We start from the raw sequence: 22822 nt of genomic DNA, 5'->3' as shown, positions 1-22822 counted from the left end.
GAAGTTTGGTGCTGGCATAGGGGCGCGTAGTTTGGATTTGTCGGGCCATCACGGATTTTGTACTCTCACTTTATTTCATGCATTAAAGCACCTTAAAGCAATAGGCTTAAACCTAATGCATGACATATGCTCTAATACGTATGTGTGTGGACTAGCTAAACAATGGGGATTGTACAACAATTGTAAGGTAATGGGTGCCCTTAAAGCTTTTGTTTCCAAGCAGAGGAGCACTTAAAACAAGCCTTTCAAGATAAGCGGCCGGCTGTTGCTACTGCGGCTTCCCGGGTCCCCCAGGACAACATATCCATCACTAGAAGCCCCCGGGTGTGGCCTAACAAATTTGTTCATTCCGCTTACATAACACCCCAAGAGCTTTAGCACTATTTGGTCGGATTTTGAGTGATCTGCCAACAGAGATCCCACTGTTAGGCTGAGCGCACAGCAGTCCTTATTTTTTTTTTCCTTATTTTAAACATTTCATTACACTATGGGCAAATTTTCCCCACGTGTTGGCTATTACTTCCCACCAACACATCGAAATTAGATGACCGCGTCTGTATTCACGGAGACAGGTGCAGCAATGACTTATGACGGAATGACTGACGAGATATTATTATTTAGTCAATGTGATCAATTATTATACGAACGGGAGGTCACCAAACAACAGACGCACGCAGCGTGTCGGGTCTGTGTTTTTAAATGGCTTGTGATATTTTCCTCTGCAGTTTTGTCAACCGCCTTGACATTTGTTCTCTAGTAGTCATGTAAAAAAGAAGGGAATAAATAAGAAGTCTATCTATCTATCTATCTATCTATCTATCTATCTATCTATCTATCTATCTATCTATCTATCTATCTATCTAACCAACTAACTACCTACTTACCTACCTCACCTCAAATAAACAGGTTTAACTTGACTAACTGTCTTATTTCCCCACTGAATCTCCATGTCCAAGTCCCCAGGACGCAGAAGAAGTACTGCCAAAAGAGAAAAGCCAGTGCCCTCTACAGGACGCTGCCGATGGTGATGGTGCGCACACCGAGAGGCGCACAGCAACTCTGCAAGTCCAAAACCTGATTAATTTAGCATGTTCACAGACTTTCACTGTATAGTTATCAAACACAAATTAAAGAGTAAATAAAACTTGCTAAACAATTTTGCCTTCCATTAGAGTAAAAATAGTATCTGAGGGACCTTCTGAAACAAATCTTTTTGTTCTATTAAAACTGACTTGACTACCTGTAGATATTCTTCTCAGAAATAATACTCATCTGTACTGAAAGTAGCCCCCGACTTAATGAAAGCATGATTATGGAAATGATCACTGTAAGTTTAATATGATTTTGTGGATGTGTAGACTGACTGGGTTATTTTTCATGCATCATGTCTGTGAACATTTTGAAAAAAAGGCACTGATTTAAAAACTACAGGCCTAGTGAAAGCTTTATTCTAACAGATTTAATTTTCTTCAGGATCTCCTTGGTTTCTATGATTTTACTACAGTATTTTAAGTGCTAAAAGTAACTGATATGGTGGCTATTTTAAATAAAAATACTGAGCAGCAGGAGGATAGTAAAAGGGGTACACCAACCTAATGTGAATTGTGAATTTTAAATTCTTTATTGTCACTGTAAATGATGCACTTTCTTCAAGTTGCACTTGGGTTATTCTGTAACCTTACTTTAACTTATCAGTAGGATAAGTTACATGTTACATTGATACGTCTACTGACCTCCACAGTGACTCTCGAAATAAGTGAAGAAAATCAGTTAAAATGTTTGTCATGTTGTAATGTTTTTAGATGTATCACATCATTATAGAAAGTAATATAACTGCCTGCTGATAAATGACTTGCAGTAATTTCACAAAACCTCATTTTAACTCTCCTATAATTTGAAACATGTAGTACAGAGTATCTGCATCTGTACTGGCATGAACAGATCACTAAACTGCAAATATTTATATACAGTGTACTGTGTGGTTTTCACAGAAAGAGTGTGGTTTGGCATTAAAGACTGTATACCAACAAACAAGCATAACTGATTTCCGACTCAGAACAAAACAGATTTGCTCACTTGCGGCCGCTTGTTGGATTGACTGGGCTGTCATGATGGACTGCTGTTTTGTGATTCAGTTTGGGAATCAATACAGCATCATCAACAAAACTCTGTGGACACTGCCAGTCATTGATGAGCTGTTTCATATTATAAATGTACCCAGTGTAATTTTGAAGGCCAAGAGACAAAGAGAAACATGTGCAAAAAGAGTGAACTTAAATATGCAGTCAGATTGCAGCACATTCTTTGTTGTGGTATTAGGAGGGCTAGCTCAGCAACAAGCACCGGCAGGAAATGGTTGAGGTGTCAGGTATAGTACCAGGTTTGAACAGCAATATTTCCCACAAAATAGTTTGCTCTTGAAGGCACAATGGGGCAGATTTCCTTGCAAACTTTTGCAATGTTACAGCTCCTGGACCAGTGGCAGCTTGCAGATACTGATACTGGAAAGATATTTGTTTGTTTCTTTATTGAGAAGGCCAAACTGTGATGAAGGAATAGAAAGATACATACAACATACATGTAACTGTGCATGAGTGGATTGTGAGATTGTTAACCTTTTCTCTATTTTTCCATATTGTGATAATAGTTGCAGTGATCTTAGCTCATTTGAGGCTGTAAAAGCTTTCTGGTCTTTAGCAAAGTGAATGACTCATGTTCTCAACCACGTTAACATCTGTGCTGATTTTCAGAGTAAAATGAGCGTGTGGATTACATCGGGAGCCATCTTCATCTTGACTGCTTGAATGCACCTCCTCCAACTTGTTATTAGCACCATAGCAACAGGCAGGCAATCTCTTCCCGTAGGTGGTCTTGTCATTGTTGATGATGAGGTCCAAAATGGTATTGCCACCTGCAAACCTGAGGAGCTTGTCTTACTCTCTTCCTCCTTTTTCCTGAGGATCACTTTCTTGATAAGAAAAAAAGTAGAAGAAAGTCAAAAGTGTAAGGAGAGCATTTCCAGAAGTCTTTTAACCAATGTAAAATCCTGAATATTCTCTATTTCTAGTATGATTGTATATTATAAAAAATACTTAACTTTAAGCATTCACTAACAGATCTGGACAGCATGTATCTATTTAAATCTTCAAGCTACTCAAAGGAATCACTCTGTTGTTCATTTAAGACAGTCAGACCCCCAGGCTTCTCTGAAATGGAGTGTAATAAAGTGCCTTGTAAATAGCAGTTGCTGGGTACAGTGCTCTGCTGCTAAGACAACAGTCAATCTAGTCGCACACACATATATCACATACATTTTACTACAATCTGTGAAGCTCCAGTACACAGACTTCTTCATGTTCAGTCCTGTCACAAAAGGGGCTTATGTGTCATAAAAGAGGCTACATTTGCACCTGTTTATACTAGGAATGTCTGAATTACTGTCTATACATACAGACAACCGTCCAGTGAAATGCATATAGGTCAAGGTATTTACAATTTAATTAAAGAGTTTGGTCTAGACCTGCTCAAATTGGAAAGTGTCATGAGATAACTTTTGTTGTGAATTGGCGCTATATAAATAAACTGAATTGAAATTGAATCAAGGTATGCACAAGCCAATGAGGAGAAACTTTAAATAGACATATAGGCTAGTTTACTGTCTCTAAAACTGTGTGAACATTATCTCCAAGCTTTGCATCATAGCGAGCTCAGCTATTAGTTGAAATTAAATCAGAGTCATATCTGTGAAACTCAAACAACCAAGTTAAATAAATGCCCATTATCAAATACCAAATGTGTAACAAATGTCAAGGTAGATCTAAGTTTTTAACTTTCAATCACAAAGAAAAATGATGTAAAGGCCTACAGATGCAACAAATCAAAACACACAGAACAGGAAAGAAAACGACCATAAGCAGCCAGGTATCACATGTTTACTCCACACAGATGGTGGAATACAAAATAGAGCATATTTTGCAACTCTACATTTAATCTTCTGTTGATTTTACGCTCGGAAAATGGCTACAACCCTTGATATAGTATCAATCTAAAACATTGTAAAATTGTATAATACGTATTGTAGCCAGTGTCGGAGTAGCCCACTAAAATAAATAAGCCGTTGTTAGGTTGTACTTTAAATTCTCATGGCTTTAACTGTGAAAAAGGTTCCTTGAAGGAAAGGGTTTAAACTTTACATTTAGCACTTAGCCAAACATACTAGCTTCCTAGCAGTGATTGAAGAGAGTGGTTGCTAAGCAACGGAATGCTGAACCGCCCCCGGGACTGCACAGCTCGTGCCAATCTTCTTGTTGACAGGCATCTGTAAAGTTTGCGTTTGTGACTTCAAACTACTCCAACACGATATTAGAAGCTACATTTAAAGGAGACAAATCAGTTTTTCTTTTTTTTAATTTGTTCAGGGAAGGGCTAAAGCATGTCATGGTCATAGAGAAATCATGTCAGACGACGAAAGTGCGCCTTCCTTTCTCGAGGACGTCAGAGTAAAGTTTGTCGAGGAAAAAGTTTGTGGGCTGCTTCGACTGCACCGTCAAACATGGGAGAAGAGTGCTGTCAACGACGAGTTCCAGACACGCCTGAAGGACTTCTTTGAAACCGAGTCTGTTCTATTTTTCTCCTCATCAAAAAAAGGTTGTCTGGTTGCTTCTAAAGAGGTATGGTTGTTACTGAATATCCAATAACTTTAAGGACATTCGTAGCCATTCACCACTTACCTAGCTAGCTTAACCAGTGTACGCTTATTTAGCTATTATTGCATCTGCTCGTTGTGAAATCTTGTGATATTATTTGTAATGCAGGTCCCATCTGTTGCTCAAAACAAGCAAATTTATGTTCTTAAGAAGAAAGGTGTTCCAATACATGTCGAAAACCACAGGGAACTTCTGCTTTTTGGCCTCCTGTCTCTATCACCACTACAGCAGCTGTCGGGCACAGTTGAGCAGGTGATTGTTGCAACCTCCATCATTCACCTATCTCAGCCTATCTCTAATGCATTTTGCTTAGTGTGTACGTGATGTATATGTTGTCATTTATTTGATGTAGATTTCTAGATTGCCTTTATGACTTATGAGTGAAATCATTCTGTGTCTCTTAACAAGGTATGTGTTCCATTGCTGTCAAACGACAAAAACCATCAGATGTGGCCAAATATGATATCTGAAGACATCATTCGACATGTTGAGAGCATGTGCAGTAAGATATCAGCTGTACAGGGACAGATTTTGGGGAAAACTGTCCTCCCTATTCCAACAGCAACAGATTGGATCGAAAATTCATACAGCACCCTCAAAATGTAAGAAAACATGTTCTGGTTTTGTTTATTGGACTGACGTCTAGTTTGATACTGTCAGTACTGACAAACACGTTCAATGTGCATTTTCACACTCAGGTATAATAACTATGACAGGACACTGGCTCATGCCATAGAGACCCAGGTCATCAAATGGACTAATTTGATCCAGAAAATATTAAAAGAAGATTCATCAGACCTGCTTATGACAGACTGTAATCCAGGGCCCAATGCAGAGCTGAAATTTTGGGCTTCCAGGAGGAGCAATATGCAGAACATTTATCATCAGGTATGCTTCGCTTTCCTCCGAATCTTCAGTTAAATGGTTGTTTAATTGATTTTCATCTCCTGACATTTCTTTCTCTGTTAAAGTGTTTGGTACTTTCCCTCATAGCTTCAGAGTCCTATTGTTCAGAAGATGACAAAAATGTTAGAGATGATGGATAGCAGCTATCATCCAACAATCAAAACTCTAATTGGAAATGTATTGGATGGTAAGATTAGGGAAAGAAGACATAATACACTTGTCAAATATCTGATGCACAGCATAATGCAATTACCAGAACTTACCTCTCCGATTATGTTGTTATAGACTTAAACAATTTTTTTTCTCAATTAAAAGCACTTCAAGAAGCCCAGGATGTTGACCTCCATCTACAGTCGCTACATGCACAGCTGTCTCAATTGGAAAAGGAAGGATTTCCTCACTTTGCAGCATTGATCCCTGCGCTGTTTCACACTCTCTTCCTCATCTGGACCAACTGCCAGTCTTATCAAAGACCAGCACGCATTGTGGTGTTACTGCAGGAACTTTGCAATCTCCTCATTGAGCAGGTAAGAATCCTCTTTTGAAGCAGGTGTAATAGTGGATTACATTGAGTCACACATACTGTACATCTGAGATAGCTGCAAATGTAATTAAACATAATCCTTGTAATTTCATCACTTATACTTTGCTGATGTTAGTTCAGCCAGAATCACTTTGACTTCATCTGTTGGCAATTCGTGTGAACGGATTCACAGATACATAATCTTTCACCCTTTAGGCTTCTACATACCTCTCTGCAGATCTGCTGCTCCAAGAGGACCCAGAGGAAAGTCTACAAATGGTGAGGAGGGTGATAAAAGTGTTTAGATGTTTCAGAGACAGTTACCAGACCCAGAGGGAGAGGTTGGCCAACCAAGTGAAACTTGCACCCTGGGATTTCCCATCTGCCATGATTTTTGCACGTTTCAACCAGTTCCTTAATCGTATGCTACAGCTGGAGGTGAGATCATGTTTTTGTTTTTGTACTCAGGTTTCGTGATGAGATTGTATTTTTACGAATTTTTTTTGCTGTTACAATATGTTATCTTTGCAGGACTTGTTTGAAATTATGCTGGACTTCCAAAGGGTGGAAAAACTGGAATTTGGTGGACTTAAAGGCAAACTCTACAGTGAGCATGCAGCTCAGATGTACAGAGAATTCAGTAATCAATACCAAGCATTGAAGCACAGTGAAAACAGCCCACTTGACTTAAACTCCCAGGTAAAATTACATGTATTGACCTTTATAATGCTAATTGCTGTGAACAGCTAGATCATAGACAGCATAATAAGTGGACTGAAAAGTGAAGCCAATGTAAAAAGTTCCTTAAACCTGCATTTTTTTCTAATGGTCAGCGCCAATTCTACTGGTTTTAAAAAGTAGCCAGATTTTACGTAATCTGATAGTCTCAATCAGTGGTTTTAAATTTTCTTAAATTCAGCATGATGTTCATTTTGTAAATTAAGGTCAGGAGTACGCCATGTACATGGAGATCACTGACAAGTTGCTACCACAGCATATCCTCAGGTTCTCCATCAGATCAGGATATCCTCCAAGCTTCACATATGGTCACTCCTGTTTTCAAAAATTCAAGATAGCAGTGTCCTTAATTCCAGGCTTCAAAATAATAGCATTCAAACCAACAGCTGACATCATGGTGGCTCTCTCCACTATTACTGTACAGTTCAAGGTATAGATTCATAATATACAATTTTACACTTTTGTCCATCATGAAATGCATTTGATTTGTTAACTTTGTCAAAAGGATTTTGAAAACGAATATAAGGATTTCAAAATGAGGATTGTGGACTTTGAATGCCGCCTTGCCAGCCTTCTATGCTCAGCCTTTAAGGATTGCTCAGGACTGGAATCAGCATTTAAAGTAAGCAAGACTGCATAAAAGGAAGATGGTGACAACAGTATTAATAAAGTGAATAGTTAGTAACAGAGCTATCAAGTAAGACACCAACGTCTTTGTTTTTGGTCCTTTAGCTACTAACTATTGTTGGGCCCTTCCTGGAGAGAAGTCAAATTCAACAGATATTCAGTCCCAACTTTCTTCTACTGCAGCAGCATTTCAGAGAAGAGCTGGAGAAATGTAAATGTATCTTTAAATCCAAGCTCCATCAGGTACCTGAAGCAACATGGAATATTAGCAAAATACATTTGAGGCACAGTCGGTGTTGTTCATGCAACTTCTCTTTCTTTATAGATGGAGAGTGGGATAAGTAAGAATGTGGCTCACACATCTGGAGCTTTGAAATGGGCTAAGATGCTCAGAGAACGCATTCAGACACCATGGGAAAAAATCAGATTATTGTTCAACATGTGAGTAAAAACACCTGACTATTTTTAGCCAATGAGTGAATTTGGTTCCAATCAATAGACAGACAGACAGACAGAAAAACAAGGCATGGCTTTTGTGCCAGGCTTTAAAATGAAAGTTGTCTCCCGATTATTCAGTACATCCAGGCCCACAGGAGGTGTAGGGATGGCGAAGGAGTACGCCATGTACATGGAGATGTTGAGTCTTCTGGACCAGTATGAGAAGGATATTTACTCTGACTGGTGTAATGGTTTGGAACAGGCTTGCCTGATCAACCTGAACCAGCCCCTTCTCTGCAGAAATACCTCATCTGGCCTGATCTCAGTGAACTTCAATCCAAAGGTAAGTGATGTAATGTCCCTGCAAAAAACACCCTCTGATATTAAATAATTATCCAGCATCAGTAATGGCTTTTTCTTAAAATTTAGGTTCACACCGCTGATCTGCTGTCAGGATCTCTCAAACTTTTGATCTTTATTTATATTTTTCAGTTTGCTAGGTTTTGCCAAAGAACACTATTCCTCTAATGGTGATAAACCCAGATGCAGATCAACTTTTAATTGCAATGGATTATTTCTTGGCTCAAGTAGTGTCTGTCCTGTAATTTTCAATAAAATCTGTTACTATGTTTATTAACACACTGACAGACTTGGTTAATTCTGAAAACCTAACCATCATGGTAGAGAGTACAGTTATTGGTCACAGTTATTTAATTTCAGTTATTATATTTTCTAAGGGTTTTTGTTACGTAAGACAAAACATTACTCCACCACCCCACTGTGACTATGCATATGAGTTAATCGCTATGTCCTTTCACTCCTTAGCTAACTGAAGTCTTGAAAGATGTGAAGTATATTCAGACTCTCAGCCAGGTCAAGATCCCTGCAGCTGCAGTGACTGTTTTCGAGAAGCGTTTCAAGTTCACAAAGGTCAGAAATCAAAATATTGCTTTATGGGCTCACTTACACTCTTGTTCACCTGTTTGAGTTTAACAATAAGCAATATTTTTTTATTGTTATTGCTTACATAGTCTGTACTTGTATTTTGCAGTATGTGAGCAGCCTGCAGCTCTTAGCACAATGGTACAACAGGCTAAAGCAGACAGTGCTTGAGGTGGAGCTTCCTCTGATCAGAGCTGAGCTGGAATCCATAGACCTCCAGTTGACAAGAGCAGAATCTGACCTGACATGGCAGGATCCAGACTGCTCAAGCTTCATCAGCACCACCAAAGATCTGGTCCATGACCTTATATGTCGAGTCAGCAGAGCCAAGGAAAACTGTGAAGCCATACAGTTAATGATGAAGGGATGGAGCAAACAGGCCATGTTTTGCAGAAAGGACAACAAGAAAGGCTCACTCATACAGCTGGAAGACAGGGAAGACCGTGTCAACAAGAAGTACAACTCCATGAAGAAGGACGGAGACTCTATCCACAAGCTGGTACAGGTGGGTATGGCTGGATTTGTGGTTACATTCTCTCTTACTGTATGTTACAGATTTTTTCTGATTACTTGTGCTGCTGCATTGTAAGTAAACACCCCAAAATATGGCAGTTATTACATGGTTCCAAAACATTTCAGTCTGTTACAGAGCTATGCATCTTTATACGGATTACTGCATATCATCATCAAATTATAGCACATTAAAGTTTGACAGTTCTCAACAAAGGAAATCCAAAATCTTGTTTATTTGCATGTAATCCTTTTCACAATTTGTGTTTTAGATTATGTATCCTTATGATAAGATAATGCAGGTATGATAAATCAAAATGTAACTTTTATTCATCCTGTGCCATTTAAAGGGATGAGTTAAAAGCCGATAAAAAAAAAAATAGTTGCTGTTTCTGACCTTCTAATTCTAACCTGTTATTGTTTTTTTGTGTTAATTTATTTGTGTTATTTATTGTCTTTATTATAAATTATTGCCTCAAATTAAATGTGAGAATCTTCACTAGGCCTAGAAATCAAAAGTGATGTATTAAAAACACTGATGGATTTGTGCTCTCTGATAACCTGTGACTTTATCAGGAGAATATGGCCCTTTTCCACTCTGACCCTGCATCAGATGCGTGGCAGTGCTACCTGGAGTATGTGGATGAAATGGTGGTGGAAGGTCTCTTCAGCTACATCAGCCACTCTCTTCAGTTCTTTGTCAACAACATGGAATCGTGGCCAAACCAGACACCTCTGTTTGAGGCTCAGTTGATGCTGAGTAGCTCGGGAATGGTTTTCCACCCCTCGTTGGAGCAAGATGCAGGGGACGGCCTCTATGAGCTGATAGAAGGACTGGTGGGAGACATATTCAAGACTTCAGTGAATATCAACAGAGTGGCTGCTCATTTCTGCACAGAGAGCTACCAGGTACTGCTGTATGTCTGGATGTGAAAATTGACTGACTGATACTGCAGTTTCTCAGTAGACAGCAATGTTGCTAGATAATGTGCTACAAGGGGCCCCACCTTAGTAAACCTTGGATGTCTCTCATTTTCTCATTTAAAGGTGAATGTTTGCTGTAATTACAGGTGTTTATAAGCCTTAGACCTGTTCCAACCAGAGCAAAGATTTTGGCTTCCCAGACTCACAGCACCAAAACAGATGATTGAACGTGGATAAAAGCCACACAAAATGTTAGCTAGGAGGAGACAGTGGAGAGTAAGAGTAGACAGAGCTGGAATGTTATGGGGTGCTTTAACTAACTGAGCATGGAAATGCACAAGTATTATTGCCTCCAGGATATCAGGTAAAATTTCTGTTAAGAAGTTTGCATTTGTACATAATAAAATTTAACATAGTTAACATAAGTCAGTTATAAAGAAACGTCCTATTTTAACCCTCTGCCTCAAAAATAAAACAAAAAAGTGTTCTTTCATTCATGCTGATTTTTTAAAGCTCATTAAGGCGTGTTCCTCTACAATTAGATTATCCTCATGTTTATTGCCGTATAATATAATTTACAGGATGTGGTGGATAACATGCTAGATTTGTTGGAGCTGAGACAGGAGATAATGGAGCGAGTGGAGAACGTCCTCAAGAAAGCAATAAATTACCAGAGAGAGTTTGATTGCTACACCCATCTCTGGCAAGATGACAGGGCTGAGTTTCTCTGCCAGTTTCTCCTGTATGGACGTGTACTCACAGCTGAAGAAATGGGCCCTGAGAGCCCACCTACAATCAATAACTTCAAAGAGCAGGTAAAAGGCTTTTTTAAGTGATGAATCACATATTTCCCATACAGAGGTCTCAGTTGTAATCTCTATCTTGGTCTTAATTTTATAGATAGATTATTATGAGGAGCTGTATTCTGAAATTTCCAAGCTTGAAGATTTCAAAGTGTTCAATGGATGGTTTCGGGTGGATATCAAGTTCTTTAAACTGAGCCTACTTAACACTTTAAAGAAGTGGAGCTGGCTTTTTAAAGAATACCTCTTGAATTACGTCACTAACAGGTAAAAATATTTTATGCATGCCTGTTGAATGCAGACCAAACTTTGTTGTAGACTGTTCTTACTGTGCATCCTTTCCTATCTAGTCTTGATGAAGTGCAGAAGTTTGTCCGAGCCACTGTTGAAGGGCTAGGACAGCCTGTGGCTAAAGGAAACCATAGTGGTATGGTGGAAGTGATGGGTCACCTGTTGGCTGTGAGAGACAGACAAGAAGCCATAGACAAGATGTTTGAGCCTCTTAGAGACACAGTAATCCTCCTGGAGCAATATGGAGTGACCATACCAGATGAGGCCTACTCTCAGATGGAGGTAAGGCAAGGAATGCATTAACGCTACTGTTTTCTTGCCACTTATGATAATGAAAGAAATAATTTGTTCATATTCAGCCTTTGAGAAATCTAAATTATTCCGTCTATAGGAACTCCCTGAGAAATGGAGTGAGGCCAAAAAAATGGCCTTAACAGTAAGGCATGAAGTGGCACCCTTGCAGAATGCAGAAGTGTTGGTTTTACGAAGACAGTGCATGGCATTTGAGGTGACAAGTTTTTGACAGTTTTCATATTTACATATTTCCAGCGAAATTATATGTGTACAGAGTTGAAGCTGTTGTACTCAACTGATACCCCAATGTGATGACCACTTCTTATTTTTAAGGTGAAACAAAGCAAATTCAGGGAGGCCTTCAGAGCAACAGCGCCCTTCAGTTACAGTGCCTTGCATCCTTACGTCAGTTTGGACAAAGTAGGACTAAAACCATTGCTTTATTATAGGATTTTAATCACATATATCAGCAACATATCATAGTGAATAATGAATCCTTTGAATAATAATGGACCTTTGTTTTTCAGTCTGAAAAAGCAATCCAAGACATGGAGAAAGAGGTAGTTCAGCTGCAGGAGTCCACAAATCTGTTTGATGTTACTGTTCCTGACTACAGAGAGATCAAGCTCTGCAGACGAGAGGTCACAGTCCTCAAACAATTGTGGGATATTGTTGTATTTGTGCAGGTAAGTAGCTTAATGTATTTTGTGTGCTTACTCATTTTTCTGGATCAAATGAAAACACAGCTTAGGCCTCTATCTCAATAACCTGCTCTGTCATCTTGGAGGCCATCATTGATTCTTTGAATATCCTGTAGCCTTTAAATGTCCCTATTAAGCATCCTCAGCCCACTGACCCTTCTACATTCTTCTTTAACTATACAGAGCAGTGTGGAAAACTGGACAATGACCAAATGGAGGCAGATAAACGTGGACCAGATGGATGCAGAATTGAGGAGGTTTGCCAAGGTGAGGTCACCAACAGTGCTACATCACACCAGCGCATTTCTCCTGCTGTCTTGCTGTCATGCACCATTGCTGTTTGTAACAGATGCCCCTAATAACTAATTATGTTTACTTACCTTCTGTATGTGTAGGACATACGGAAGCTTGACAAAGAGGCTCGCGTGTGGGATGTGTATTCTGGGTTAGACCTTTATGTAAAGAACCTGTTGACGTCACTACGGGCCGTGAGTCTGCTACAGAACCTGGCAATACGAGATCGCCACTGGGTGCAGCTAATTAGAACAACACAGGTACATAAATGCACATAGCTGAGGTTTTACTATAGATCAACACTTTTTTGATCTTGACTTCTTGCATGATAGAAGTCTGAGACTTCTAGGTCACATCACATTATTTTTTTTTTTCAATAGATGGACTTCAGTGTGACTGACAGTACCACCCTGAAAGACCTCTTGGCTCTGCAGCTCCATTTGCTGGAGGATGAAGTTCGCTGCATAGTGGATAAGGCGGTCAAAGAAATGGCCATAGAGAAGGTTTTTTTTTTTCTTTGTCAGGTAGTGCATGAAATGTTTTATTTTGCATAAGAAGAATGAGAATTTTCTCAATCCATAAAGGAACACTATTTTATTAGTCAGATACAGCTGCTATATTTAGTTTAGGAATTATCACTAAACCAAATACAGTTGTAAACACTCTTGCCCTTGTGTTAATATTTGTTTTATTTCAGGTTGTGACACAAATTAGTCAAACGTGGGCATCAGTGGAGCTTTCATATGAGGATCATTATCAAACCTCTGTGCCACTGCTTAAATGTGACGAGGAACTTATTGAAACACTAGAGGATCATCAGGTAAATATCTAAGTTACTGATACTGATAAAAAGACTTCATGTGCGTTGAAGAATGCATGATGGTTGTAAAGCATAACAACAAGTTCTCAAGATCAGCTGTCTGTGAGAAACACTGATAGTTAAGTGCTGAATAGAGATGAGAGTGCAGAAGGGGGCTGCCCCGTCTGACTGTCTAACAGCACAACTGAGAGTAGAGAGGTCCCTATTCAGTCCTTAGATTTATAGCCGCTCTAAGACATGGGGTATTGTTGCACCCTGGCAGTCTTTGTACGTTTACACCAGATGTATTGGGGAGGTTATAGCCAGCAATTAGAAGTCTTGCCACTTTAGTGTCTCTATCTTTGTGTAAACAGGCCATTTCCCTCCCCTGCTTTCTATAGTATGGCATGCTGAAGAGGTTGTATATGCATTGACCTGATGATTGTGAGATTAAGGTTATCAAGATATGACTTTCTCTTGCAACAGATTGTGTGGTAGTATTGTGTATTTCAGTTTTACATTGGACCAAATCCTTTTGATAGGTTGTACTCATGTCTCCATGTCCTCAACCTTAAGGTTCAGCTCCAGGGCATCTTTCAGAGCAAGCATGTAGATCACTTCCTGTTCCAGGTAGTTGAGCTACAGAAACAGCTGACTGTGGCTGACTCTGTCCTGATGGTCTGGATGGAGGTCCAAAGGACATGGGCCTACCTGGAAAGCATTTTCAAATGCTGTGATGACATCTGCCAACAGCTGCCTGCAGATGCACACAGATTCTGTGCGATAGACACAGAATTTCAGGTCTGCACAATAAGCCATGTACATGTGACAATTTCACTGTTCTCATCATTGAAATAACTGAGCTTTTGGTTCTTTCAGGAGTTGATGTTGGACAGTGCCAAGACTAAAAATGTCATTGAGGCCACCAACAAACCTCATCTATTTGAGAAGTTAGAGGACCTCCAAAAAAGGTTCATTTTTATCTCTTTCGTTATACCATTCATAGTTTGATGTTTTGTACTAACTATTTCCATACTCTCTTTTAACAGGCTGGCGTTGTGTGAAAAAGCTCTTGCTGAATACCTGGAGACAAAGAGACTTGCCTTTCCACGATTCTTCTTCATTTCATCTTCAGACTTGTTGGACATCCTCTCTAAAGGGGGTCGTCCCAGAGAGGTAAATTCATGTAGAATTTTCTTTTATTTTTGTTTCTAGCAATCCATTGTCACAATTTCACTATTATATCTGCAGTAAAAATATAATAACTCTGTGTCTTTTGCAGGTAACTGTCCACCTCTCAAAATTATTCGACAACATGACAGATGTTGAGTTTGCCAAAAATAAACAACTGGATAATCCAAAATTTGCAGTGGGCATGTACAGCAAAGAGAAGGAATATGTCCCATTTCAGACTGAATCTCGCTGTTATGGACCGGTAAGATTACCCATAGATTCATAGAATCTGAATGTTCTATCACATTTTGTAAAGTAATGTAAATAATTGTAAAAATCTTTTGTATTAGGTGGAAGCGTGGCTCACTTGTCTAGAGGAGTCTATGAAGGAATGTGTTCGGGGTCACCTGTCTGAGGCTGTGTCTGTGTACGAGGAACGGCCCAGAGAGCAGTGGATTCTTGACTTTCCTGCCCAAGTGGCTCTCACTGGATCTCAGATCTGGTGGAGCAATGACATGGAGCTTGTGTTTAGACGACTGGAGGAGGGATTTGAGTCTGCACTAAAGGACTACAACAAGAAACAGGTATGAGGTAACACATTTGCACCAATAGATTTCAATTAAATGCAGTTTGGTTGGCAAGAAAAGCTGACAAAGATGCAAAACAACTATGATGATGATAATTGTTATTATGATTATTGTTATTAACATATTTGCTTAATGGGTACCTTTCGAAATAGGCATATTTGTTGCAGAGACCTCAACTGATGTTTTACATCAAAATGTTGGGCCACATTAAATTATTTAATTAATTTATTTATTTTAAGTTTAATTCAATGATTCATTCAGTATCCAGGATCCAGTACAACATCATGACAAACTATGGCCTCAAAAACGTAATAATTAAACATAATTAAATACCTCACTGAATTATTATCAGTTGTATTAAAATTAGTTTACCTAACTCATAATAAGGTGTTAAGATGCATTTTGGTGATAAAATTTCATTTTAGGAAAGTCACTGCTACTATAAGTAAAGATATTTAAATGTAAAATAATAAAGACAGTATTACATTATGCTAATTTGTGTGTATTTATGATTGAAGTGGCAACTGCTAAAAACGATGGACATGTTTTCCATAACGCCATCAAAATCACGTCGGAGTCAGTGACCTGAGCTGTGTTTGCAGAGCCTTGTTGTGAGCTATGCTCCCAGCTGTATTATCAGTCTTGTCAGCTTCATCAGCACTATTTAAGGTTAGCATGTCCTTGGTTGCTGTTTGAATTACCTCCCTCTTCCTTCACTGTACTGCACTGATTGGATCTGCTGTCATACAGGATGAGTGACAAATGCAAGACATCCAGTGATGTTTTAGTCGAAATAAGAAGACAAGAAGAAGACAAGGCTACTCTTGATAGTCTTTAACATCTCAGTCTTTCAGATGGGAGATCTGTTCACTAAGTTTTGTAGATTTTAGTCTAATAACTAAACAAAAAAACAACTTGTAAAGAAAGAAAACATTCTTACACATGTTTTCAAGTTTCTCTCTTTTACTGAACTAAGGCAAGCTTAACTGTGTAAAATAAAATACACTTTATTCAAATGAGAAACAAACAAAATGGAACTCATCGAAACAGTCATAATCACCTCTGAAATTAATCCTCTGTACAATAAGATGTGAAGTTTTTTCTCCAGCTGCCTCTCCGACCATAACATTTTTTGACTCAAAAAATATTGTTGCCTTGTCTTGTGTGAATTTCAATCTTGTCTTAAATTCTGTGTTTTTTTTGTTTTGAATCTATTATTGTTCCCTCCTTCAGATTTCCCAGCTCAACATGTTGATTGGATTGCTGCTGGGAGAGCTAAGCTCAGGTGACAGGCAGAAGATAATGACTATATGCACTATTGATGTCCATGCTAGAGACATTGTTGCCAGCCTCATTGCCCAAAAGGTAAAGAAAATTGAGTCATCCTATAATAAGCATTATTTTTAGAGCAGTTGAGCTAACTTTGGCATCATAACACATTTGACTAAAACAAGACAATACTTTAAGTAGCTATGATCATCATAATACTCCTTATATCACTTGTGATATATGATAACTTTGACATAGTTTTAAAGCAGCCACCTGTGTTCACAGGTCACCTCCTCACAGGCCTTCCAGTGGCTTTCCCAGCTCCGACATAGCTGGCATGAGCAGCAACATCACTGCTTTGTTAACATCTGTGACGCTCAGTTCCTTTATTCATACGAGTATCTTGGAAATACACCCCGTCTAGTCATCACTCCCCTTACAGACCGGTAACCCTGCAGTTTATCAGTTTTCAGTCGTGTATGCATGTAACGTTTCAGTACATTTGCTACTTTCAGCATTGCTCAATAGCATATTTGTGTTTGTCTGTTGCTTTTGCATGGGCATATTTAGGTGCTACATCACCTTAACTCAGTCGCTCCACCTGACCATGGGTGGAGCCCCAGCAGGCCCTGCTGGAACAGGGAAGACTGAGACCACTAAGGATCTTGGCAGAGCCATGGGAATCATGGTGTACATCTTCAACTGTTCTGAACAGATGGACTACAAGGTTTGAAATTCAGCAGACAACTTAGAATTATTGCTCTTGGTCCGTTTATGCCTTGATTAGATGTTTCACTAAACATGCAAATTTAAATGAAAAATGTATTTTTCGTCAATATTCAGTCAATTGGAAATATCTACAAGGGTTTGGCCCAGACTGGAGCATGGGGCTGCTTTGATGAGTTCAATCGTATCGCTGTGGATGTTTTGTCAGTTGTTGCAGTGCAGGTCAAAACTATACAAGATGCCATTCGCTCCAAAAAGAAAAGGTAAGCATTTGAAGCTGAATACAGGAAGCCTTTGCGCTGTGAGATTGGAAAATGGGCTAACTCCCTACACAACTTTGCAGGTTCCTGTTTTTGGATAAAAACATTGTCTTAAAGCCCTCTGTGGGGATTTTCATCACTATGAACCCTGGCTATGCAGGCAGGACAGAGCTACCTGAGAACCTCAAGGCTCTTTTCAGGTGGGATATGGTAAATGTATTTATCATATGCCTTTGCTTAGCATGAAGCTCACTCTGCACTGTTTGTGTCCTGATGTAGACCCTGTGCCATGGTGGTGCCTGACACAGAGCTCATTTGTGAGATAATGTTGGTCGCAGAGGGCTTCCGGAGTGCTAAGTGCTTAGCTGGAAAATTTATCACTCTGTACACTCTCTGCAAAGAACAGCTCTCCCAACAGGTAGAAGAAAAGCACTGAATTACACAATAATATTTCATGTTTTATTAGAAAAGAGAGCATTAATAACAAATCTTTTCAGCTGTACCTTGGGAGCATAGCCATGCATGAAATCATATATATCATATTATATAGCATCTTGGTACTTTTGTGTAATACAATTTACAGTAACTGTTAACACAGAAAGACACATGTTTATTTTCTCTCATTTGTCCATTAGGATCACTATGATTGGGGTTTGCGTGCTGTCAAGTCTGTTCTGGTTGTGGCAGGATCACTGAGAAGAAGAGACAAGACTAGACCAGAGGATCAGGTAACTTATTTGTCTATTTCATTTCGCAGCCTCAAGAATAAGACACGTTTTCTTAAATAATCTCCAAGTTCACTTTATTTCCCAGGTGCTAATGCGTGCACTGAGAGACTTCAACATGCCTAAAATTGTGACAGAGGATGTGACTATCTTCTTGGGACTACTGGGAGACCTGTTCCCAGGCCTGGAGGTGGAGCGAGAGAGGGACTGTGACTTTGAAAAAGCTGTCCGAAGGACCACAGTGGAGCTCCGACTCCAGCCTGAGGAGACATTTATCCTTAAGGTTTGACATCATATGGTGTACTAAAGTTGCTTCAAAAAGAACGGAAGAATGGAATCTTTTTCTAAACATTTATTTTTTTAAGGTGGTGCAGCTGGAGGAACTCATGACAGTGCGTCATTCTGTCTTTGTTCTTGGAAATGCAGGGACTGGGAAAAGCGAGGTTAGATTTTATTGCTTTTATTGCTTAAAACTGTGAAATTGAATGCTCTGTGTATTTTTATAAGGTACAACAAATCTATGATATTTATCTTTTCAACAGATGTTGAGAGTTCTTCATAAAACTTATGTGAACTTAAAGAAGAAGCCTGTGTGGAATGACCTCAATCCAAAGGCAGTGGACAGAGACGAATTGTTCGGCTTTGTCCACCCCGCAACCCGAGAGTGGAAAGATGGTAAGCACAGCTAGTTTTTAGCTAGACTAACAAAATTTAGAACACATGAACCACCGCTAACTCAGAATAGGTTGAAAAAGGTGCTTATATGTTGTGAACTCAGTTTTTGTTGGTGTTCTTCAATTTCTGTTTAAGGTTTGTTTTCATCACTGATGCGAGAGCAAGCAAACATCTCCCACCTAGGACCTAAGTGGATTGTGTTGGATGGAGACATTGATCCAATGTGGATTGAATCACTCAACACAGTGATGGATGACAACAAGGTAACTCCCTCCTGTTCACTCATACACTATTGTACAACACGTAGCAACCAAGGTGGGTATAGATAGTAAAAGATGTGTCTTTCCTCCTCCTTCAGCAATCACTTCCTGGAGTGTGATTATTTTCAGGTCTTTTTCGGGAGCGATGAATCTCGCCGCAGTGATCTTGTGCCTTTGAAATATTCTAAAACAAATCTGTCAAATCTGATGAGATATGAAGGTGTTTTCCTCTTCGATTGGGAAGTGTCTTATCTGTCATATTAACCATTCAAATGTTATGATATTTCTAACCCAAAATGCTTCATAACGTCTTTCAGGTCCTGACTCTGGCTAGTAATGAACGTGTGCCTCTCACTTCCTCCATGAGATTGGTGTTTGAAATCAGTCACTTAAGGACAGCCACTCCTGCTACAGTATCTAGAGCAGGAATTCTGTATGTTAACCAGCAGGACCTGGGCTGGAACCCGTGAGTCACACAATTTGCATTCACGTAATATGAGTATCGTTAAGGTTTTCAGTGCAGCGCTGTTCTTGTATTGTCTTCTGTATCATGTGTAGATTCACCAAAGTGTGTTGTGTAAAACTCTGTTGAGAGTCTCCATGGCATAGTATACATTTGTGTAAATACATTGTACTCAAAAGACACTGATGCTTATCAGATCAGCGCAGTGATATAAAAATGGTTTCTTGAATTGTTGCTCAGGTACGTCGCCAGCTGGATTGACCAACGAGAACGGCAGACAGAAAGGGCCCACCTCACCATACTGTTTGATAAATATGTTCCACGTTGTCTAGAACAGTTAAGAAACACCTTCAAGACCATCACTCCCATCCCAGAAAACTCCATGGTGCAGGTACGAAGCACACAATAGCCCCCATGAATTTAATTCTTTTTTGTAAATTACAGTAAAATAATTATTTTCTTCTTGTTCAGACACTCTGCACTTTACTGGACTGCCTTCTTTCACCAGAAGATATTCCTTCTGACTCTCCTCGTGAGCTCTATGAGACCTACTTCACCTTTGCGTGCATCTGGGCCTTTGGCGGAGCCCTGTATCAAGATCAGGTATTATGGATAGATACTTTATTTACCTCTAGGGGAAGTTCATGTGTAACAGCAGCAGAATACAAACAAACACAGAATTCAAAAATTTGTGCAAAAACAACTGTCAAACTCAGATACTAACATTAAACTGGCCATTAGTGTTGCAGCCAACATCAAGAAATGTTGGATCTTATTGAATAAATTGTCAGTACTTCTGGTCAGAATCCACTCAACTATCACTCCACTCACTCCTTGCTTTGTCTTTCTGACATGAAGCTATAAATATAAGCTGAGGTGCACCATGGTGCCTTTCATTGAGAGACATGTCAAGTGACAAAGAATAAAATGAGCCAAACTGTCAGTCATTTGGTCTGATCATGGGGTTGTCTGTTCAAATGATATGAATTAATGCATGATATTATGTCTTGCATGATTTTCCTCAGCTTTATGATTACCAGGTAGAGTTCAGTCAGTGGTGGACCAAAGAAATGAAGACAGTGAAACTACCAGCACAGGGGACTGTGTTTGACTACTACCTTGACCCTCAAACCAGACGGTTCCTGCCCTGGAGTGATATGGTGCCTCCATTTGAAATGGAAAGTGGTATACCACTACAGGTAATAACATAAAAGTAACTAAAAAAATATAGAAGAGTAGGGTCGTTTATGTGACTCTGGAAACACAGACTTTTCAAAGCAGTTTGATTAATCACATACATGTATACATAATCACAAGAAGCAACATTCTTAAAGAAAAATAACCAAAAATGAACAATGCAGTCATATTAAAAATGTATGTCTGCCTCAGTGAGCATAATAAGAGAGGGTAAAGTCACATCATGAGGTTATGGCAGGGTTGCTAGAATGGATGATAGGCTTTCCACTGTGTCTGATTACCATCTAGTACACCCCATACCAGACTGTGTGGGGGTGAAGGCATGAGCAACAAGGCTTGAGCTATCACCCACGCTCTATTGTCTTTCTTTATGCTCCTGTGTACAGCTGTGAATGCTCCAAAGGCTCTTGCTGAGCTGTAATTAGTAGGGTTTTGTTCTGAGCAAATGATGCTATTATGACAGAATAGTTGTGGTGTACTGGGGAAATACAAGAAATTATAAATCACATACAATTCACTGAACACATGTCTGTCAATAAATCACACTCAAAGAAAGCCATAATAACTATGTATGTTTCTGTTCTCTGTCTTCCTGCTGTTTCTATGATTGCAGGCTGTTCTGGTACACACAGCAGAGACTATGCGTCTTCGGTACTTCATGGACTTGTTGCTGGAGAGGAGACAGCCACTGATGCTTGTGGGTAATGCTGGAGTGGGAAAAAGTGCACTTGTCAGGAACAAGTTAGGCTGTCTGCCAGAGACTTACATGACTACAAAAGTACCCTTTAACTACTACACAACCTCCCTCACGCTGCAGGGTGAGTGTTTTTTTTGTTATTGTTCTGTGACACAGTCCAGCACATCAAGTAAACTGTAGCACCATCTGCTGGTAATATTCAGGCTCAGAAAGGGGCAACCTCAGGTGTTTTTGCAATCATTAGGTTAGTCCTCACATTGACTAAGTTAATTTGATCAGGATACTATCATTCTAGCCCTTTTAAAAAGCTGTGTTTGTGTATTTGTTAGGTTACAGGTTGATGTTTTTTTGCCTCTGATTTGTGACAAATCCTTTTGCTCTCTTTTGTAGCGATTCTGGAGCGAACATTAGAGAAAAGAGCAGGCAGAAGCTATGCGCCTGTAGGCAACAGAAGGATGGTCTACTTTATAGATGATATGAACATGCCAGCTGTCGACAGTTATGGAACAGTGCAACCTCATACACTTATACGCCAACACCTGGATCATGGGCACTGGTGAGAAGATCCACTCAGTACTGTTTTATCAGTCGTATGTTTCAGTGTGTTCTGCTTAATAAACTGAATATTACTTTCTTTCTTGCTGTATGCAGGTATGACAGACAGAAACTAACCCTAAAAGAAATACACAATACCCAGTATGTTGCCTGCATGAATCCAACTGCTGGGTGTTTCAATATCAACCCCAGACTACAGGTATGTTTCACAATTACATTGCCCTCATCTAAAATCTGATTTTCTGGTGTTGGGTTAAAAGAAACATACTTTATTTTTCAATGCAAATTGTTCCTCCTGCTTTTAAAGTCTTAAAGATTTTGAAGGTTTTGCATATAAATAAATGTCTGTTACATTCAAGCCCTTGCCAGACAAGTTCACTCAATGCTGATTCAGCCTACCATTGCCATGTAAATCTCTCTGTAGGTTTTACAGTATACCTGAGTTTTATACTGCCTGACATGCTTGAACTGGTGCATCAGTAGTGATGTAGTAGTAGGCTACAGCAACTAAAAGTATGGCCTTTAACAAAAAAAACCCAAGAAGAGACCAAGAAAAATTTCCAATGATTCACGTAAAAGAGAAACTTGGTGTTCTGAGAAAGACTTGAAAAGAGCACCCCTACGGCAGAGGAGACAGGGATGAGTTCAGCTGTGGGAACATGTCACAAGAGTGCGTCGAACAGTGTCCGTGTTATTGTTGTCACTGCCGAAAGGGGGGGGACAAAATTTGCACAGTGCA

The 22822-nt window shown here is 39.4% G+C and overlaps 1 protein-coding gene across 1 annotated transcript in view; it reads left to right on the top strand.

The window, feature by feature from the left end:
- Nucleotides 1-4247: 4247 nt before the first annotated feature.
- The window catches only part of LOC124064371 (dynein axonemal heavy chain 11), a 38193-nt gene continuing 19618 nt past the window's right edge, over nucleotides 4248-22822 (top strand). Inside the window, exons 1-48 of the mRNA XM_046398779.1 lie at nucleotides 4248-4670; nucleotides 4815-4958; nucleotides 5115-5308; nucleotides 5405-5594; nucleotides 5700-5799; nucleotides 5928-6139; nucleotides 6352-6573; nucleotides 6667-6834; nucleotides 7379-7495; nucleotides 7606-7743; nucleotides 7826-7941; nucleotides 8077-8281; nucleotides 8764-8868; nucleotides 8990-9385; nucleotides 9967-10299; nucleotides 10896-11129; nucleotides 11215-11384; nucleotides 11468-11690; nucleotides 11800-11916; nucleotides 12036-12122; nucleotides 12230-12388; nucleotides 12587-12670; nucleotides 12799-12957; nucleotides 13078-13200; nucleotides 13395-13517; nucleotides 14073-14297; nucleotides 14376-14467; nucleotides 14546-14672; nucleotides 14779-14931; nucleotides 15020-15253; nucleotides 16490-16621; nucleotides 16811-16971; nucleotides 17096-17252; nucleotides 17369-17514; nucleotides 17595-17711; nucleotides 17791-17929; nucleotides 18147-18239; nucleotides 18325-18519; nucleotides 18602-18679; nucleotides 18779-18911; nucleotides 19047-19174; nucleotides 19489-19637; nucleotides 19875-20025; nucleotides 20106-20237; nucleotides 20660-20833; nucleotides 21445-21649; nucleotides 21919-22084; nucleotides 22180-22282. Of these exons, the coding sequence (XP_046254735.1) occupies nucleotides 4455-4670; nucleotides 4815-4958; nucleotides 5115-5308; nucleotides 5405-5594; nucleotides 5700-5799; nucleotides 5928-6139; nucleotides 6352-6573; nucleotides 6667-6834; nucleotides 7379-7495; nucleotides 7606-7743; nucleotides 7826-7941; nucleotides 8077-8281; nucleotides 8764-8868; nucleotides 8990-9385; nucleotides 9967-10299; nucleotides 10896-11129; nucleotides 11215-11384; nucleotides 11468-11690; nucleotides 11800-11916; nucleotides 12036-12122; nucleotides 12230-12388; nucleotides 12587-12670; nucleotides 12799-12957; nucleotides 13078-13200; nucleotides 13395-13517; nucleotides 14073-14297; nucleotides 14376-14467; nucleotides 14546-14672; nucleotides 14779-14931; nucleotides 15020-15253; nucleotides 16490-16621; nucleotides 16811-16971; nucleotides 17096-17252; nucleotides 17369-17514; nucleotides 17595-17711; nucleotides 17791-17929; nucleotides 18147-18239; nucleotides 18325-18519; nucleotides 18602-18679; nucleotides 18779-18911; nucleotides 19047-19174; nucleotides 19489-19637; nucleotides 19875-20025; nucleotides 20106-20237; nucleotides 20660-20833; nucleotides 21445-21649; nucleotides 21919-22084; nucleotides 22180-22282 (7725 nt within the window). The 5' untranslated portion in view covers nucleotides 4248-4454. The remainder of the gene's footprint in view (nucleotides 4671-4814; nucleotides 4959-5114; nucleotides 5309-5404; nucleotides 5595-5699; nucleotides 5800-5927; nucleotides 6140-6351; nucleotides 6574-6666; nucleotides 6835-7378; nucleotides 7496-7605; nucleotides 7744-7825; nucleotides 7942-8076; nucleotides 8282-8763; nucleotides 8869-8989; nucleotides 9386-9966; nucleotides 10300-10895; nucleotides 11130-11214; nucleotides 11385-11467; nucleotides 11691-11799; nucleotides 11917-12035; nucleotides 12123-12229; nucleotides 12389-12586; nucleotides 12671-12798; nucleotides 12958-13077; nucleotides 13201-13394; nucleotides 13518-14072; nucleotides 14298-14375; nucleotides 14468-14545; nucleotides 14673-14778; nucleotides 14932-15019; nucleotides 15254-16489; nucleotides 16622-16810; nucleotides 16972-17095; nucleotides 17253-17368; nucleotides 17515-17594; nucleotides 17712-17790; nucleotides 17930-18146; nucleotides 18240-18324; nucleotides 18520-18601; nucleotides 18680-18778; nucleotides 18912-19046; nucleotides 19175-19488; nucleotides 19638-19874; nucleotides 20026-20105; nucleotides 20238-20659; nucleotides 20834-21444; nucleotides 21650-21918; nucleotides 22085-22179; nucleotides 22283-22822) is intronic.

Source organism: Scatophagus argus, chromosome 9 (genome assembly GCF_020382885.2).
Source record: "Scatophagus argus isolate fScaArg1 chromosome 9, fScaArg1.pri, whole genome shotgun sequence".
Taxonomy (NCBI): Eukaryota; Metazoa; Chordata; class Actinopteri; family Scatophagidae; genus Scatophagus; species Scatophagus argus.
The sequence above is the reverse complement of the archived record's forward strand: the minus strand, read 5'-3'. Positions and strand labels throughout refer to the sequence as shown.